This window comes from Poecilia reticulata, linkage group LG1, assembly GCF_000633615.1.
Source record: "Poecilia reticulata strain Guanapo linkage group LG1, Guppy_female_1.0+MT, whole genome shotgun sequence".
Taxonomy (NCBI): Eukaryota; Metazoa; Chordata; class Actinopteri; order Cyprinodontiformes; family Poeciliidae; genus Poecilia; species Poecilia reticulata.
The window spans coordinates 30446333-30466106 of NC_024331.1; the positions used below are offsets into that span (position 1 = coordinate 30446333).

The following is a 19774-nucleotide window of genomic DNA, read 5'->3' on the forward strand; positions in this document are numbered from 1 at the left end:
TGCTCATATTCTAATACAATATATGCACACCAAATAAATATATACGTAATGACAATTTATCATCATATAACTGTTGGACTTTTATGCCACAATGTTTATGTTTACGTGATAAATGGTTGGATAAATAAAACAGGTTTTGAATTCATAACCTACAGCACTGAGGAGAAAATGAGGGGAACTTTTTAATGTAAGACTTGCCCTTTGGTTGGGAAGAAAAATTTGAGAGCTTACTTGGACTTGGATATTGTGAACTTGAGATTTTCTTGCCTTGCCCAACAGAAACTATGAAAAATCACATAATCCCAAATTTATTCTGAAATATTCTGAAGAATATGCAGCTTTGGAAGCTGAGATACGTAGATTCAATGCTATTTGACACACTACTGGCTGGCAGTCAGCTCCTCTAGACTAGCGGCAGCCGCAGTTAGGAGACACCTGGTGGAACTGAATCTGCTGAGTGAAACGCTGATAAAAACATTAGAGGCTTGATAGAGGAACGTCGTTGTAATAACGTTAAAGGTGGAGCGTCGGAAAGAGCAGGAGCTTCTTAAAGAGACGGAAGCCCAATTTCAAGGTCTTAAATTACAAAGTCAAGTTTCTTTTAAGTCATGTTTGATACGTACAACATTTTTATTACAGCCGAAGGTGACATAATTACTTAAATGTGCTATAAAATGGCATTTTATGTCTAGAATACGCATACTGCCTCTTTAAAATAGGCAGCTTTAAGTGTGTTTAAAACCAAGTATTTGTGGAGTTTAACAATTCCCCAGTGGGGGTTAGAGGCTGTGACCTCTGACCCCCACCAGGGGTCCATTGTATATCCTGCATAGTACAGTTTTAATGCAAACAAAGGTGTTTTTTTCCCTGTTATCAGTCATATAAAGGGAGCATTGTTAGGTTAAATTCTTTAAGGACACAATTTGTTAGCACATCCGCATCATGGGACTGAGATTCAAGTAGAAAAAACTCAAGGACGCTGTCGTCGGCGGTTGGGTAGGAATGAGAACGTGAACTCACCTTGGGAACTCGACCAACTCCTTTTTTCTCTGCACTTACCCCAGTTTGGAAAGACTGTTTGTGTGAGATCCTCTGTAGCTTTAGCCACCAGTGTCTTACTTCTGTCATCTTTGCACAGACTGTCACATCTGCCAACACGCGCACGAAAGAGTAATGAAAGATAGATGAGCTGCACAAGTCTCTGGGTTGGTGTTAAGATGTTCGAGCTGTTTAAATAATGCTGAAAGTGGAAAGTGACATTGAGGCAGCAGCACCTTCTCATTCGACAGCCAGAAGGATCTCACACTTTGACGTCCAACTTGTGCTTTCTGCTGTGATTTAAGGACCAATCCCTATTAGCCTCAGTGTGCTTTTCAGGAACTGAGATTCCAAAATATGTCAAACATTTTGAACTTCAAAGTCTTGCATTAAATATGCCTCATTGCTGCGGGTTTGATTTTTATTTTGCTTTGATCTGGGGATTTTTTTTTTTAATGCATGCAGCACATCTCTGCTTCTGGATAGTTGAATCCTATTGTAAGCTGAAGTTCAGGGTGGGCAAGCAGAAAAGAAAATCCACAAGAAACATCAGTAATCACTGACAACAAAAAAGAAACATTAGTAACTAACTGAAAAAAGCAAAAATGTATTTGGAATCAGCACTAGATTACATAAATTTAGCTGCAGACCCGGAGTAAGCAGTTTGTTAGCAGGCTAGAAGGCATCTTGGGTAATCTTTTGGCAGGTATGAGCTCATGAATCAGTCTTTGGCATCCAGGTCATCAATCCTCAATGTAATAAATGCAGAAAGTAGACTTTCCTTCCACTCTCCCTGACGCCACCTCCCATATCCAGAAAGGTTAACTGGTGATCACCGTGACCTCCAATACTCTGAGTATTTGCATCGAGCTGCATGCGCTCATAAATGCTAAGTGCTGTGGTGGGTGTGCTGCTCGTCTCATTGTGTTTGGTTGTGTACCTGCTCGGGGTGATAAGGCCCAGAGTGGAGCGGGTCTTTTGTTCTGCCAGAATTAGTCATCCCCTCCGCGGCAGCAGGGGTAAATTAAACCCTGCCTAATCCAAGGTTCAAGCCCAGATAGTTAAAACTTAAGCCTGTTGTCACCGGTGTTGCTGTGTGGCTTTTTTTTGTCATCTGCAGCTATAATATATATATTTTTACCCTCTCTCAGTTTGAGGCTGGAGCGTGTCGGCGAACATCTGATTTGAAATGCAGAGAGAGGCAGAGAGTCTGGCGAAGCCTCTTGTGTGATTCTCAAGTATGTCGTTGTGTGTTTTTGAAGTATTTATCTGTATGCAAACACGCCAGCGAACAGCAGCATTTTGTGGCGTGTGGCTGGAAATCATATTAATTGAAGTGGTCAGAAGTGTTGTTTTTTTTTGTCTGAGTCACAGGCAGCCGCTGAGGTGTGACACACAAGTCTGGGTCCTTTATATCTCACTCCTTCTTTTTGTTGCTATCTTGGTTCTCTGCCCTTTAATTGTCTGTCTTCCTTCCCTTCTGCCTCTTCCTCTTCTGCGTTGTAACCTCCTCCTCTTCCTCCTCACCCACCTACCCCACAACTCGGCTGCTTGTACTCGTCGGCTTCCTCCCTCCTCCTCTTCCTCCTCCTCCTCTTTCTCGCTGGTCTCGCTTTCCGTCACGCCAGCCACAGCAGCAGCAGTAGAGCTGCCGGCTCACTCGAGCCACTTCTCAGTCAGCGCAGACTGCAGTGTGCATGTTGGTGTGTGTTTGATGTGTTTCTGTATTTACAATGCATAAATCAAACGGCGTTCCCGCGGCTCTTTAAAGAGCAAACAAGACATATATATGGAGTTACTCTAACCGTGGACCGGGGGAAAGATATGTGACAGGACCTTCCTGGAGCTCATTAAGAAGAAGAAGAAGGAAGACATAACATCACTTTTTCCTCTTTCTGTCTTCTGTCAGCCCCTCCTTCACTCTCCTCTCACTGTTTTACTTGCTGGGATTCTCTAACACCTATCTGTAAGTTGACTTCCTCGCGTCCATCTGTGTGTGTTTGCTGCTGCTCCTCGGTTGGCTCTCAAATTTGTGCCTAAGTGCATGTCATGACACCTCTGATTAGTTAATTAGGCCAATTTGTAGAACCGGTTCTGCAGTGGAAGCTGAACGCTGCCGAGCAGACGCCACTGACCTGTGCGGTTTGTGTCTGTTAATGAACAGGATGCGTGTTAATTATAGAGTCACATGGCTGCTGTTTATGTAAAAAGCCTTTCTGGGTGCAGCGTGAGAGCGAGCGTCCTCTGCATCAGGGATTCTCTTGAGTTTGGAGGGGAAAAGGAGGAAGATTGAAAGAGCGTGTCTGTGTGCGTCTTCATGTCATTCTGTCACCTCGGGCATCGGGGAGAATCGATAGATCTGCGCCTTGAGGTGGACCGTTTAGCTCTGCCAAGTGATGAACACACTGTGGCCTTGAAGGGACCACAGAGGAGCGTTTGGGATCGCCTGAAGGCTTTTCAGCTCTCTGCACAAGTGTCCATCTCTTTCAGAACATTGTGAGAAGAAGCTTGGAAAATTCGAAAGTTTTTTCCTACTAAGCAGGCAGATCAAAAGTTTATTTAATAGGTCTGAAGCTGCAGGACCGACAGAAGCAGAAAGAAAAATCAGTCAGAGGTGAAGAATGTGCGAAATGACCAGAGGATGAACAAAATGTTTAATCCTGGGAGAAGTTTTCTCACTTTGCTCCTCCTTTTTCTCAAGTTTTCTGGGTAGCGTTTCTTTGATCATATATTGAAAATGCTTTCAGGAGCTCATTAACTTTACATCTTTGATGTTGGAAATTCACAACAACAAATGTGTCTGAATGTTTCATATCATTAAACTTTCTTAGCCATTGATCAAAAATCACCTGAGAAATCAGAAAATGTTTGTAAACTTTAAGAGAAAAAAAAAAACTATCCACACAAACCTTTGCTTAATCAGAATTCAACTTTTGCGAAGCTGAGTTCAGGTTCATTAACAACAACCTGGGCTGGTTCCTGCGAGATCCGTAGAATCAGGAAATGAGTTAAACAGAACCTGGCTGGCAGAGCGAAGTAGGCTTAGAGATTTCAAAAAGCAAAACATCCTGACCCGTTCTACACGAATTCAAGAAGAGATGAGAAACAAAGTCGTCGACATCTATCATCTATCAGTTTGGAAAAAGTTACAAAGGCATTTTTAAAGTTTAAAGGATTTTGTTGTTCTCAGCATTAACACATCATCAAATCATTTCAGAGAACATGGTGCTGGTAGCGTGATGATCCGAGGTTGGAGCCATGAGTTCTTTTCTATAGCAACTGGTCTAGTCAAAGTCGTCAGTTAAATCTGATTAGCATCATGTCTTTGGTTCTCAAACTGGCCACAAAGGTTTAAAAACTCCCCAATGTGGGTGAATTTCTGCAGTTCTTCATATTAGTGTGGGACAAAGTAAAACAAAAAAGCTGAGAGAGCTGAGGGCGACACAAGCCAATCAGTAGCTAGTTTCTATCACCAGAAAATTACAATTTGCATTTACTCATGTTGTTTTTTTCTGATATTAAATCTGCTATGATGACTTAAAACATTTAATTATGACAATAAGGGAAGAACTGAAGAAATACGAAAGGTGGAAAATGACTTTTTCACGGCACTGTAGACTTTTGAGGCCGTTTACCAGCTGCTGTATCCCGGCTCACAAGTAATGGCTACATGGGGACATGATGCTTCTTTATGGTGCAGAACAGCCGTTGTTCTCTGGGTTATCGGCCCAAACCGAGACGAGCTGCTGTACTTCAGCAATGAAGAATCGACCACGTGCATAATGAGATGCTTGACTGTTTTATTCATGACTAATCTTCTGCTGTAGCTAAGCTGTTCCGTCTTTTAATTAATATTATGCTTTTTCTCCGTATGTTCGATTAGTGCGCATGTTTACCCTCCTCTGAATGCATAATAGTAATAAACATGATAATATGTTTTGGTAGCATTTCGCTGGATGTATTTGAGCATCTGTGTGCGTTTCTGCAGGAAAATGTGGAAGAGGAAATGATTTAGAGAAAGGTCAGTGAACAGGATGCCCTTTTTTCTTATCTGATGCACAGTACTGCGGAGAGAGACCGAAAAAAGAGGCGAGGGAGAGAAAAGGCCGTACTGCTTTCAGAAGAGAACGGAGGTGAGATGTAAAAGTGAGGAGGGAAGAAAGGTGGAGAAACAGAGCATGTCAGTTTAACTCGGCAGGCCTCGGGTTGTGTGGCGGGTCTCTGTGGGGTAAAAGCACCGAAGTGACCGCAAATACCTGGAGTCGAGCAGTGAAAATAAACCGAGAAAACAGTCCATATTTTTACAGAAAACAGGAAATTCTCCATTTTCAGCGTGTTGAAAAAGTATTCATACAAACTGGACTTTTTCACTTTTTTTCATGTTTTTCACTTTAAAGCTACAAAGTTTGACGTATTTTATTACAGTTTTATTGGGTCTATAAACACAAAGTATTGGCCTTCTAATGTATGAACATGCTTAGATCTAGAGATCTAAAGATCTGTACTTAGTTCACTCCATCTTCAATGTCTCTGTAAAAGAAGAGCATTCCCACACCATTATGCTGCCTCCGCCATGTTTCAGACTGGTGCCTTCAGGGTTTCTATCACACAGTTTTTTGAATGCCAGCCGAAAACTTCAGCTTTGTTTAATCTGACCAGAGGATCTTGACATGTTTGCTGTGCCGCCCGTATGGCTTGGGGCAAACATTATCAGCAGTTTCTTTTTCATCTTTCTTTCGATGATAACTTTATTTTTGCCAATCTATCTGTGCACAAGTCGTCTTATCAACGCTGGTTTTCTGATGTTCTCTAACAAACATCTGAGGCGTTTTGAATTGAACCCTACAGGATTCTTTACTAACTAGATGATTTCAGAGGGAAGTTTGTTCCATAGGGGTATCAGACGGGCGTGAAATTGAAATATCCAACACACCTATGGGATTTTTATTTGTAAAGAAAACATATCAAATATCTGCTAATTTACTTTTTCGTAAATTCCAAATAAAACACTGAAGTTTGTGGTTGTAAAATGACAAAATGTGGAAAAGTTCAGGGAACCTTTCCAGTAACTGTAGCTAATTTCCACTGCTGTTAAAACTCGGCTTTAACTCTTTTCATTACTAAAACAGGTTATTGATGAGAAATCTAGAACTGTGGAGCGTAGAGTATGAATATTGTTTTCCCAGGGTGAAAGACATCTACTGCCTATTCTATCACATTATACAGAGTCTCTTGAGATGGCATTTTGTTTCAGATTGGTGCTACATAAATAAAACTGACAAGAATTGAATTGAACTTGTCAGCTTTGCTGTTTTTCAGGGAGTCACTGCGGCTCTGCTCAGCCATGCTCAGTTAATCAGAGCAGCTTTATGACCCAAAACTTCTGACAAGGTTACTTTTATCATGTTGGTTCTTTTCTTTATCGTTCATCCAATTTTCTCCAAGTTCTGACCCGTGGCATGTTCATTTTTGATTGAAATCTGCCAGTTATTCTAATTTCTAAAAGTCAAAATTTGGTATAAGTGTGTATGACATTTTACTTTAATTATAATCTTAAGTTTCACAATATCATTTAGAACATTATTACTCTTTTCAGCAGATAGTTTGAGCATGCTTCTCCAAAATAAAGAATAAAAAAAATCATGATTGTCTGACTAGTGTAATCAGTTTGGACTAATTGCCCGTACAAAGCTGAGCACATTTTGACTTTACATCTTCACCAGCATGCAGGCAGCTAATGAGCTTACAAATATATAAATGCCAGGAATGTAATGTGACCAATCAAGAGTGCAGCAATAATTAGCTAAACAGAAACATCTAAATAGTTAAAGTTATAATGAATTTAGAGAAACCAGTTAACCTGACAGTCATGTTTTTGGACTGTGGGAGGAAACCGGAGTACCCGGAGAAAACCCACCATGCACAGGGAGAACATGCAAACTCCATGCAGAAAGACCGGGGCTGGGAATCGAACCCAGAACCTTCTTGCTAGTGCTACCAAATGCGCCACTGTGCAGCCCAAACAGATTTGTTCCATAAACAGAAATACAACGTTCTGATCCTCTCAAATTACCAAATGCCATCTCTTTTCATAAATCGTTTTGCAAATGTGTTGGTAATACGCTGCTATGCATTTTAAACATAATTGGCAGAATACAATAGTCCACCAAGTTGTGCAATGAAATTGATTTTAAGTTGAAGAACAACAGATTTGTTGGATTACTGTAGCATAAGGCACAGAAAAGACACTTTTCAAACACAAAAAAAAATCCAAATTCACTGTTTAAAAAATCAAAACAAAAGGATTTTGTTGGTGTCCTCTCATAAAAGAAGTGGTGACTGATTCACACCACACGGCTGTGAATTCTGTGAAGCCGGCCTCTCCATGCCCTTGTCTATAATCATTTTTAATTTTCAAGGATCTCCTCTGTGTAAAGTGTTTTTTAGAAAGCTCAGTTTTCTCAGCAGAAATCCAGTTTGCATGTTGACAACGGGTGCAGTACCAAGTCTTGTTCAGAAAGTCTCTGTGGTGCAGAGAGGATCTAACAACTTTTGAATGTCCCTCTGCTGCAGCACACCTGAATCATCATTTGATTCAAATTCTGCTGCAGCACACCTGAATCATCACTTGATTCAAATTCTGCTGCAGCACACCTGANTTGATTCAAATTCTGCTGCAGCACACCTGAATCATCATTTGATTCAAATTCTGCTGCAGCACACCTGAATCATCATTTGATTCAGGTGTGTCGGAGCAGTGATAAATCTAAAAGTTCACAGTTCAGGACATTGGACTTGAGTTGCAGACCCATATTTTGAACCCATAAGAGTTCAGTCACCACCATTTCAGTGGTGACTGAAATCTTATTATTACACAAAAATATTCACTGTTTTTGGCTATTCTCCTCTTTAGGATGCAACTTTAGAACTAAAAACGTTGATAATAGTTAATTAGTTCTATTATGTGCTAGCTGGGTGTTCAGGGTTGGTTTTTATAGCCTTACTTGCTAATTTCTGCAGCTTTTGGCTGTTTTTTTTTCCACGCAGCATAAACAATGCAAATTTCTGCTGCTAGTGTTTTTCCCATCCCTCAAATTTCCCTCCCACTGCAGGAAAAAGCTTCCTTCATCAAGCTGAGTATTACATCCAGTACGTGGGGTGGCATTACTTTAATCTGCATACAGTTACACCAGCTCTCTCTCAGGAGCCTGTCAGCAGTAGTTGTGTTTGAGCCTCAAGTGCAGGCACGAAGATCGGAAGTAGAGGTGGTTCAAGATATAAAAGCTTGAATAATAACATTTATGGTGACATAGAAAAAGAGACTGCAGTTCACTAAAACTGGAACGCTCCAACCACCTTTTTAATGGAAAACCAGGTTGGCTTGGGTAGATTTTTCCCCTTTTTGTGTTAATTTAGGTTATTTTTGTCTGATATTAACATTTGAGTGTGATTTAAAAAAAAAAAAGGAATTGGTACACTTTTTCACAATTTGCAACTTGCTTAAATCTTTGTTTCAAACATATAGCACAACATAAAAGTACACCGACGATGTTGTCTGTTTCAACATTGTTGATGCACTTTTATGTTGTGCTGTGTGCTTGAAATGCCCGACTGCAAAACTAATTCCCCCTTGGGGGCCAATAAAGGGACTTAACTGAACTACAGGACGGCTGGGGGAATGCGGTAGACTGTTTTTATGTGCTAAAACATCTTGATTTATGTGTTATTAGTAGTATTATTATTTTTTTATCGTTTACATGCTTTCTTTCACAGGGACCGAAAAGAGACGAGACTTAAAGTCAACATTTTTCTTCAACCACGGCTGATTCTCATCCCAACATCTTACTCATATTAAAGAATATAATTAAGAGAATAACAAATTTAAACTCTAGAAACTCAAAGTTTTGAAGTAGGTTTATAAGACTTTGGTTTACCTTGATTCTTGGTAAAATTCAATATAATTTAATTGTGTCAGATAAATGATTTACTGCTTTTTGTGTCTGACAGGCAGTTCAAAAGAATAACATACAAGCTGCCTTTTTATCTTGGGAAATTCAAACAGGCCTTTTCGTTATTCTCATAGTTCTTTTAAAGTCAGATGTGAATTGGATAGAATAATAAATAAATGAATATCTACAGACATAATCCTGACTGGTACTGGTTCTAGTTGGTGTTTATTTTACGTTCGCCTTGTCTTAAATGTGTCTCTCATTCTCACAGCCTCTTTTTGTTTTCATTGTCTTGTGCAGGAAGGGAAGCCCAGAAGCTCTGCATGAAATACCTGAAACTCGTTTACATTCATAAATAAATAAATAAATAAACATAATTCTGTGTTTGTCTTCAGAGGCGAGTCAGAGCTTCTGATACGCCTGTAAAATAAAGCAGAAATGGATTTTTCTATAAACATTTTAGCGTTCAATGAACCATCAGGAACGATATGGTGAAAACAAACACCTTTTGTTGTTTTTGTCCGATAAAATAGTTTGAAGTTAGGCTGTAGTATTCCATGCTAAAGAGCCATTTGCCCAGTCAATAAAAATATTTCTCATTATAAAAAACTTTCATCTCAGCACTTAATGTTCATTAGCTTTGCTGGTCACCCCAGACTATTTGCTGCGGCCCTTTCTCCTTGTGACACAGTTTAGCATGTCATCGTTGTTTGCTGCAGGTGCAGGACGTGCTGCGTCTGTATGTGTGTCAGCACACGTGCGTGTATCCGTTCAGGCCCATGAGGGTGTGTGTTTTCTTCCAATGCAGATCTGCGTTATTGATGGGCTTGTCCCGTACTCTTCTCTCCGTGACCCAGTTCTCGTGCTCTGACGCCCCTTGCTCATTTTTTCCCTGCAGCAAATGCATGTCACCAGAACAGCAAGAAAAAAAAAGAGACATTAGCCAAAAAGAAAAGAATGCTGGTGCGTTTTAAATTAAAACGATTACACGGTTTTGCCTATTCAAAACTCTTTAGTTGTTTCTTTATGTTTTGATTCCTGTGACTCATCCAGGCAAAAGTTGCTGAACTGGAGAGATGAACCTGTGTTGTATGGATAGACTCCTTTTAAGTTGAATCTTTAGTACTTTGTATACAAAAATAGTATTTTAGCACCAAAAGTTTGATTCCAAAGGAGCTATCCATGGTCTCTCAGATCTTTTGTTGGGTCTATGTTGGATTGATTCCTGCTTCTTACAGAATTGATTTTCAGAAACAGTTCTTGTGTTGGATGTCAATTTTCAGGGCTGACATTTCTTTTGTTTTTTACCTGACTACTTTCCTCAGATTGCTTAAGCACCCTGCTCTATATCAACCCAATCAGGCATAATATTGTGACCACTCGTCTAATATTGAGACAAAAGAGACTGAAAAAGTCACCAACCCTCAGGGAGTACAGCTTCATGAAAGGCAAGCTTTGTAATAATGCTCAGAAAGATGGAACGTACCAACGTAGAGTCGCACTAATACTACAAACACACGATTGTCCGACCTTCTCATACTCACTGAAAACCTTCCACTGCTTGTTTTTGGGGCGATGATAGTTCAGCAGGTAGGAGTTCATTCTGTAACCAGTCAAAGTGCCACCATCAGTGTGTGAATGGCTGGATGCAGAGCAAATAACATTTATGACACTTTTCAATCAGGGTATCGTGAGTTTCACTCTACTGAAACAGCCCTGTTGAAGGTGTTTAGTGATATTATGATAGCAGCGGACACCGGTAAATGTTCTGTGCTGGTTTTATTGGATCTGTCATCGGCGTTTGACACAGTGGACCATGGCATCCTGATAAAYAGGCTCCAACATTTGGTTGGAATGTCGGGTTGYGTTTTGAAATGGTTCACCTCTTACCTGSTTGGTAGAACTTTTAGTGTGTCAGTGGGAAATGTAGTGTCTGATTCTGCAGGGCTTTTGTGGGGTGTGCCGCARGGATCGGTCTTGGGACCTGTTTTGTTCCTGCTGTACCTACTTCCTTTAAGCAGGGTCATTCAGAAGTTTAGTGAGGTGTCCTATCATCTCTATGCCGATGATCTTCAATTGTACTGCTCTTTCAAGCCTAGTGAGCCGCATAAACTTTGCGCTCTCACTAGTTGCTTGGCCGAAGTGACAAAATGGTTCACTGAAAACAGCCTATTATTGAACTCCAATAAGACTGAGACCTTGATTGTTGCTCCTGACAGTGCTGTGCCTGGAATTAAGCAGCACCTTGGAAACTTGAGCTGCACAGTTAAGAGCAACCTGCGCAACTTGGGTGTCTTCATGGATGGAGCAATGTCGATGGAGCGGCACGTGACTCAACTTGTTAGGAATTGTTTTTTCCAAATTCGGAACATTTCAAAACTTCGTGAAATGGTAACTTATGGTGAGCTTGAGATGATTATTCATGCATTTGTCTCATCTAGACTGGATTATTGTAACAGTCTGTTTACATGTCTTAATAAGAGGGAGTTAATGCGTCTGCAGGTAGTACAAAACTCTGCTGCACGCCTGCTCACCTGCACCCACAGGAGGGAACATATTACTCCCATCCTCAAAAGCTTGCACTGGCTGCCTGTATCTTACAGGATGCACTATAAAATCCTGATACTGACTTTCAGAGCTCTTCATGGACAGAYGCCAGACTACATTAAGAACCTCATACAGCCTTATGTTTCAACTAGGAGCCTCAGGTCGTCGAATYTGAACTTGTTGACGGTTCCTCGGACCTTTTTTAAGACTCGTGGAGACAGATCTTTTAAAGCTGTGGCGCCCCGCCTATGGAATGAGCTATCTTGCACCATTCGATCTCTACATTGTATAGACACTTTCAGGAAACAACTTAAGACCCACTTTTTTAATCTTGCTTTTTAGTGTACTACTGTGTTTTATTGTTTGTATGTTGTTTTTAATTTGTTTTATTTTTTATACTTTGTGCAGCACTTTGTGATCCTGGTCTGTGAAAAGTGCTATAGAAATAAAGCTTACTTACTTACTTACTTACTTTGGAGTCCTTTGAGCTAGATAAAGCACCAGTACAGGCCAGTTACCATTTCTCCTGCTTCTAACACGTCACCTCTGATGAGGAAATGTCTGCTGCCTAATCTCACCCACTAACAGATTCAACAGATTATCTGTGTTATTTCGGTCATATGTGAGTGGTTATACTGTTGACTGACAGATCTATACTGGAGAAAAACTGGGGAGATAATTAGCGAGATCCAGCTAAAATCCAAAGGTGCCTGTTGACCAGATTCAACGTAACGTTTGGTTTCTCTGAGCCAAAGGTAAAGAAATCAGAGGCACTTTGTAACTTAGTAAGTGGTGAAGTGATGACTGTCTGATAAATGGTCGTTTTATATATGCATGGTGCCGTTTTTGATCATTCAGTGACTTTTCTTGCTGAAGCACTTCACTGACCCGGGTTCTGTCTTGTCTCTGCAGAGCTCCTTCCTCGGTAGCGCTACCTTTTCCATCGGGGATCTGCTGAGGGCTAAAGATGGACGACTGACCTTGAGCCTGAGGTGAGACCATGTTACTTTCATTCTCGCTTTTCCGTTTTGCTTCTTGGAGTCTGCTGATTAAGAACTGACAGATCAGCCTGAACATGACACCGAGTCGGGAAGAGAGAGCGTTCCACAGATGTTGCAACAGCAGGGGTGTTGCATGAGCTGCCACCGTTGTTTGCTTCAGACATGTTGTGTTAATATCAGGGAATGCAGGTCTCTCATCTGGGCTGTCTTTTTTTTTCAGCACATAGGAGAGGAAATTAATGTGCCTCTGGAAGAGTTTGAATCAAATGTAAGGGAAGCCTTAAAAAGAGGCCAAAACTTATTCTACGAGACAAGTTTCTCTGAAGATTTGTTTTGCACCAACGTCTTTAAAGATCTGCCAACAGCAGGAATCTGTTCTTTGCTTATAATATTTATTAGCAGAGTAAGACATCTGATTATTTTTAGAATGATCTGACAATGCCAGTGAAAAAATGTATTAGTTTTTGTTATTTACAGTTTCTCTACATTACCAACTCATCAGCAGGCATTATGCAAACATTATGCTTCATAGTGATAATTTTGCAAAAAGAAAAGTTAGAAACATAACTGAGGTGTTTTGAGGTGGTTCAGGGAAGATGTTATTTTAGATTTAGATATTATTTAACATTATTTAAATTAGTCTTGGATGTATACAGTTACTTGCAAAAACAGTATATAACTAATGTACTTACTGGGATTTTACTTAATGGAGCAACACAAAGTGCTGCATGAATTTGAAATGGAAGATGTTTTTAGAGGATTTTACTCATAAAAATCTGGAAAGCTTCTATTTTCATCCAGCTTTATATTAATACATTGCCTTCAGAAGTCACCTACTGATAAAGTAGACGGCACATGTTCGTAGTTTCATCTAAATATAAATCTGGCTATTCTGTGAGAGAACATTGTTGAATAAATAACATCATGGAGACCAATAAATTTAAGAAGTTCATCTAGACTGGTCAGAAAAGGAGAGCATCACTCAGAGAAGCAGTTGAGTCGGTAACTCTGGAGAAGCTGCAGAGATCCACAGCTCAGGTGGAGAATCTGTTTATAGGGCAACTATTGTTTATGCTCTCCACAAATCTGGCCTTTATGGGAAATTCAGAAATGGATAGCTGTTAAAATTACCATATTTTCCGCACTATAAGGCGCACCTTACAGCGAAAACTTTTTTCATATATATGGCGCATAGAATAGACGCTACAGTAGAGGCTGGAGTTACGTTATGCATCCACTAGATGGAGCTGCACTAAACGGAATGTCAACAAAACAGTCTGACTTGGGTCGGCGAGGAGAACCTTCTGCAACTGGGCCGGGGCGTAGCCGGACGACCGTCACCCTTCTCCGTTCGCACACAGCATGTTGGTGGAGAACGTGGTGCTAAATGACCTGCAGACACCTGATTATCAGGTCGGTAGGTAGATGGTCAGTCAAACTTTATTAGCAAACCAGCGTTCTGACAGCTATCCCAGCATGCACCACGCGCTTCTTCTTCTACGGGGGGAAATAAAGCTGCTTACCGTAGATGCTAGACCCGTCGTAGATCAATATTGGTCCATTTATAAGGCGCACCGGATTATAAGGCGTACTGTCGGCTTTTGAGGAAATTGAAGGTTTTTAGGTGCGCCTTATAGTGTGGAAAATACTGTAATTAAACTTTTTCAAATAAATTTAGACATAGCAGTGAAATCTGTTCACGTTTTTGCACCTGTTTTCCTCCTGTTTGGTGGGAGAACAATGCAGCACCGTTTCCAGACTGAGTGATGCTGCAGATCGTATGGCAATGGAATGATGCATCCCTGATTCATACACAGATGAAAAATATATTGATTAAATTAAAAAATATATATCGTAAATCATCATATTCTAGTCTATACAAATAAAATAAAAAATGTCTTACCTTTTAAAAGTTGGTGGTGACTAAATGCTGTTTACTTCTGCTGAAATTATTATTATTTTTGATGATTTCTATGCAAAGGGCTGGCTGTGTACATGCTTGCCAACATCATTTGCAAAGCGAGGCAACTTGCTTGTGTTGAGATTTCCATAAATAGAAATAAATATGTGTGGCTCCCCCCTAAATACATACATAATGTCTCATTCAAACGCTGGCAAACTGCATCGGTGCAGAGAGATTCTGTTTCCTCAGTAGAGCTGTTCAGACCCTTGTCTCTACTTCTACAATTAGAAGAACAAACAAGATCCGGTTTGCAGACATTTATGATCCACGAAAAGCTTCGTGAATCTGCCATAAGTGCAGAGGATGGGTAATTCGGTTACTTGGTTCAGATGTTTTGGACATGTTCTAAAAACTCCAGGACTGAAGCTGGAGACCACTGGATTAAATAAAAAACATGAGATAAATCCAAGTGACAATCTGTGGCGTAATTTGAAAATTGATGTTCACAAACAATCTCCATCTAATCTTTTTGAACTTGAGCTCAAAGTGAGAAGAATGAGCCGAAATGTCAATCTGTGGATGTACGGATTCATCAGGGCAGAATTTAAATACAGTTCACACTTTTCAGATTTTTACTTTAAAAAAAACATAAAAACAATGTATCAGATTCGATCATATGCTACTTTTTGTTGGGCTACCACATTAAATCACAATAAACATGATGGCATAATGTGACAAAATGACTGGCTGATTTCCAGCTGCCAGTATTGGAGACAATCTGCTGACCATCAGATCATGTGGTTTGCTGAAAACGTTCCCAAATTTTCCAAATCGACTTTTACAAATTCTCACCTTGAACAAAGAAAGTGTTAGTATTGTTCATAGTGGCAGAGCAGGAGGAAAATGTTTCTGCTTGAACCTTTGAGTCATCTTTCAGACAAATTGAAGATGTGTTGCCTTCTTGAAGCAGAGGCAGTTCTGTGACAGCAAAGTAATCACGAATGGTGGTCTTGAGCGATAAACTGGATTGCCTTGGCTGCATGGATGGAGGTGAAGGTCAGCAGGGTTACCATGGGGACCAGGAGCAAAATCCCATATACTGGATCAGAGAGGGAACTCGTGGTGATGCTGTGTTGGATATTCCTAACCGTAAATAAAATGGTCATTGACGTTTGTAGATTCTCAACTTTCTGTTTGTGTTTAGTCGACTGACACAAAATAAGACACATGCAAAGAGTAGAGCAAAATAAGCATAATGTTTTATTGCTGGATAAAACAGTCTTTATTTCCACAGCCACCTTTTGTTCCTTCATCCTCCAGCTGTCAGTCTCTGTTCATCCTGACTCTATTTCCTTTTCACTTTGCACTCTAGTCATATCTGGAAATGTGTTCCATCAGCCATCTCCTCTCATTATGTGCCTTTTTTCTAATTTGTTGTGCCATGTTTTCCATTTCCTGTAGGTGATCCCTAGTCACCAGGCTTAATTGTATCTTGCAAGACTATAAGAGATGCAGTCAGGAAAGAAATTACAACCTCACTCCCTCATGTGTGTTTGTATATTTGCTCTTATGTAGAGCAGAGAGTTAACAAAGCTGGGATTGGTTCTGCAACCACTGGGAAGAAATTTACAAATATTAGTTTTTACGCAAAAATTACAGATGTGACACAAAACTATTTTATTTCAAACATCTCCTCTCCAATATACAAGAGTTTATTAACAAAAATAATTCACCAGTCCAGTTAAATTGTTTATTAAACAAACTCACTAAGTCAGTAACACTCAACTAAACTGCTGAGAAAAATATAAAAGAATGATAAAATCAGTAAACGACTAGAAACATTAAAAATATACAACAGCTTCTGTAGTTTAGCCAGCATTTAGCTTTGAGAAAATGGGACACTTAGCACATTTTTATGACTTTTTTATATAGCCCAGTGGCAATAAATGGTAAGAAAATGTCCGTAATATGAAGTAAACTTGTGTTGTATGGATAAAAAGACTCTCAGTCAATAACCACATAAAATGCTGTGTTAATTGCAGGCAACATGACCTGCAGTTGGAAGGAAGTTTTGCTTGCCAAAAACAACAAAACAATGCTAATTTATCTCAGCCTTTCTCAAACGGTTCTCCTGTGGACAGTGAGATGGTGCTGGTGCTTATCTCCACAGAGACATTTGGGGCTCGAGGAGAAGAAAAAAATGGAATCCAGTGGATGGAATAAGAGAGCATTCGCTGCATTTGTGGGGAAACTAGCTTGTGATTAGCCTCTGTGGTAACCTCTCTAAGAGGTCGTTAGATTCATCACTCAGCTTCCGTAAACGGATACGGTTGGCTCATGTTGGCTTGGAATGCTTTTAGCTCCTGGGAAAACAAAGACAGTTGTCATTCACACACTGAAGAATGTTATCAAGCCAGCAGGCCATGCCGTCTTATTTTTTTAGTAATTTTCAAAGATTTGGTTAAAGTAAGCAGGGTCTTGGGAAAGGAAGTGTGGGAACTATGAGTCAATTCAGTTTTAACAATTATTCAAAAAGCTGAAAAACTCAAGATTTTACTATACAAGTAGAAAAGAAAGACGAGAAAAAAAGCAGCTGATGTTGTGCATCCACTTTGCCTTTCTGTTGCCATTGTTGGAATAAATGTGTTAGTCTGAGTGAAACATACATAAACACACACAGACCCACAGAGCAAATGGCCCACATTTGATGTGCAGTTTGCTTGCTGCTTCATCCAGAGAGAAAACATTTGGATGATGAGCAGCTTTACATGCATCTATACTGTATGATTCACTCTGAGCTGCTTGACCTGTGGAAGAGTTGATGACTCACACCACAAATTAGTTCTGCTGGGCAGGAGCTGCAGGAGCTGCAGCACTGACATGGGCAGGAATGCAGTTCAGTGTGCACAAACAGATGCTTCATTTAAATATAATGTCCTAATCCCCACTCAGCCAGTTGTTGCAGAAAGTCGGTTAATTTGAGCTGCTTCGCTCAGCACAGAGAATTTGGGGCCGCTTTATCTCCACAAAGCAAGGATTGATTCCCTTCAGTGCATCTCCAAACCAATATGGCTCTGGCCAACTTCTTTTCATAAGCTTTGGATTTGCATTGCTTGCGAGCATATGTGGAGAGAAATTGGTATTTGACTAGCACCACTGAGAATATGTGATTTTCCTTTTCTTTCTTTGTCCCTTCAGCGAAGTTTGCTGTGCTACAGGGCCGTCTGGCTCAGGGCTTATTCCTTATTCCCATGAATTTTCTGCATTTCAGCTGCTCTCTCAGGTCTCACGCTCACTTTCATGCGAGACTGGTTAGGATGTTTGTCACGGATTGTTTTTGTTTGCAGTGTGACACGACCAGTTTGATTTGGGTCACTTTTCTGAGCGGTTCCTGACAGTGTCGTGATGAATGAGTGTGAATGTGGGATGATGGTCCGTCTCTACGGTCGACATCAGAGCCCATTGAGATGATAATGAGAAGATTTTACCTTTTCTGCATGTGTCAAGCAGTGTTGACTTGAACATAACAGGAAAAAGGCAAACCAAAATAATTTTTGTCTGTTTGTCTGTTGATTTAAGAGCAGATATGTAATGCAAAATTACAAAATCTTTTGTAATTTTGCATTACAAAATTTTGTAATTTTGTAATTACAAAATTTTTGGTATTTCTGGTATTTCTGTTTCCAGTTTCTAGTACAAATATATCAGTACGCTTGAAATAAAACAAAGCTAACTTACAAGTAGCTTTTCTGCAAGTTGGAGCTAAAAACAGGCAACATTTTCCTGTTTTCTGTGAATTGTAGCCTCAGTTCTCTGTCCGTGTTTGACAGCAGTGTGTGGTCTTCAGCTGCTGTAGCCCACCTGCCTTCAGAGATGCTCCACAGATTCTGACTTTAATGAGCTACTGTTGTCCATCTTAAATTTATCAGTCTTTTCTCCTCTGACAAGTCCTGTTCTTCTACAGTCATCTTCGTCTTTTTTGATAAATCTCTGTAAACCAAAGTGATAATTGTGTCCAAAAAAACAAACAATAAACAGAATAAATCACCAGTTTTCTCAAATACATCCCTCTCTGAATGAGCTGCTGCCATATGATCAGCTTATGTTGTGTTTTCACGGTTCAATACAGTCACTAAAGCTGCAGATATAATAAACATCACATACAGTACATTAAATATGCAGTCTCACTGAGGCTTATCAAGAGTTATCTCCATGCTGTTGTTGCCCTGAGGCTTGCAAAGAGCTTGTCGTAAATCCCTCTGGTTGTCATATATGAACTCGGGTTCCCTCATGACCATTACTCACGCAGAGTGAAGCAGCTGACTGTAACTTCTGGAGTCTGCCGTCTGGTTTTAAACATCGGGCTTGACTAGTTTGACAGACGGGATTTAAATCTGAAACAGTGAAATGTTTTAATTGGAGATTTCCTTCCATTTTTTATAAACAAGAAATAAATATCCAAGCAGATACTTGCACTAGAAACTAGACCAAGAATACTTGGCATGGTTTTGTTTTTGCGGTGTGTGCGTTTGCTTTGAGGGCTGAAGGTCTCTGGCTACATGCTGTAGTTTCTTTTCCACCTCAGAGGTATTGAACGTATTCCTCTACTGGGATGTGCTTCATATGAAAATGTGCACATCAATGCATGAAAACATACTCATGACTTTTCCACTAGTTTTAATTTTTCAATTTCAATCTTTTTTTTTTTTGTCCTTTGCATTAATTCTTTTTCCTTCCCAAACTCTTCGACTCTTGTTCCCCTTTTGCACTTCTCGTTATCTACGAAACTTTATATGCTCAGCAGCAGAAGCACTCTCTGACCCAGTTCTGCAGCTCAGAGTGAGATTTGATTTTGATATGAATTTGTATGCTTGTGCTAAGGATGTTTTTATGTGTGTGTGTGGGGGTGTGTGTGCGTGCGTGCGGCCGTGTGTCTGCATGCATGTGCGCATTAGAGATTTACTGCAGTAAGTCTTCATTTTCACAGACCAGAGCTCTGCTGCCTTGCTTCATGGCTTATTCATTCACTCCCACCGTTCTTTACTGTTCCACCACCGACAGTTTAGGCCACCATCGTGATAAAATCGTTTTTAGAGTTTTTAGGATCACCCTGCTCCAATTCTCACACTTCTCCACAGACATCCTACTCTGCCTCACACACAGTATCCCCTGTGACCGATTCTATCTAAGCTTGACCTAAAAGACTAAAGATCAACGATCTGATCCGGTTAAAATGGAGAAAAAGGATGTAACTGTAGCTTTGTGTGCTGTGTGTGTGTGTGTGTGTGTGTGTGTGTGTGTGTGTGTGTGTGTGTGTGTGTGTGTGTGTGTGTGTG

The 19774-nt window shown here is 40.2% G+C and overlaps 1 protein-coding gene across 5 annotated transcripts in view; it reads left to right on the top strand.

Annotated features, from left to right (window-relative positions):
- inpp4b (inositol polyphosphate-4-phosphatase type II B) overlaps positions 1 to 19774 on the top strand; it is a 196229-nt gene that overhangs the window by 60612 nt on the left and 115843 nt on the right. For 4 of the 5 annotated variants that reach the window (XM_017306762.1, XM_017306766.1, XM_008419948.2 and 1 more), the window contains one exon: positions 12447 to 12526. In XM_017306762.1, the coding sequence (XP_017162251.1) occupies positions 12447 to 12526 (80 nt within the window). Of the gene's footprint in view, positions 1 to 2675; positions 3005 to 12446; positions 12527 to 19774 lie in introns of those variants that run through there. The other variant, XM_017306774.1, reaches the window with a different exon arrangement.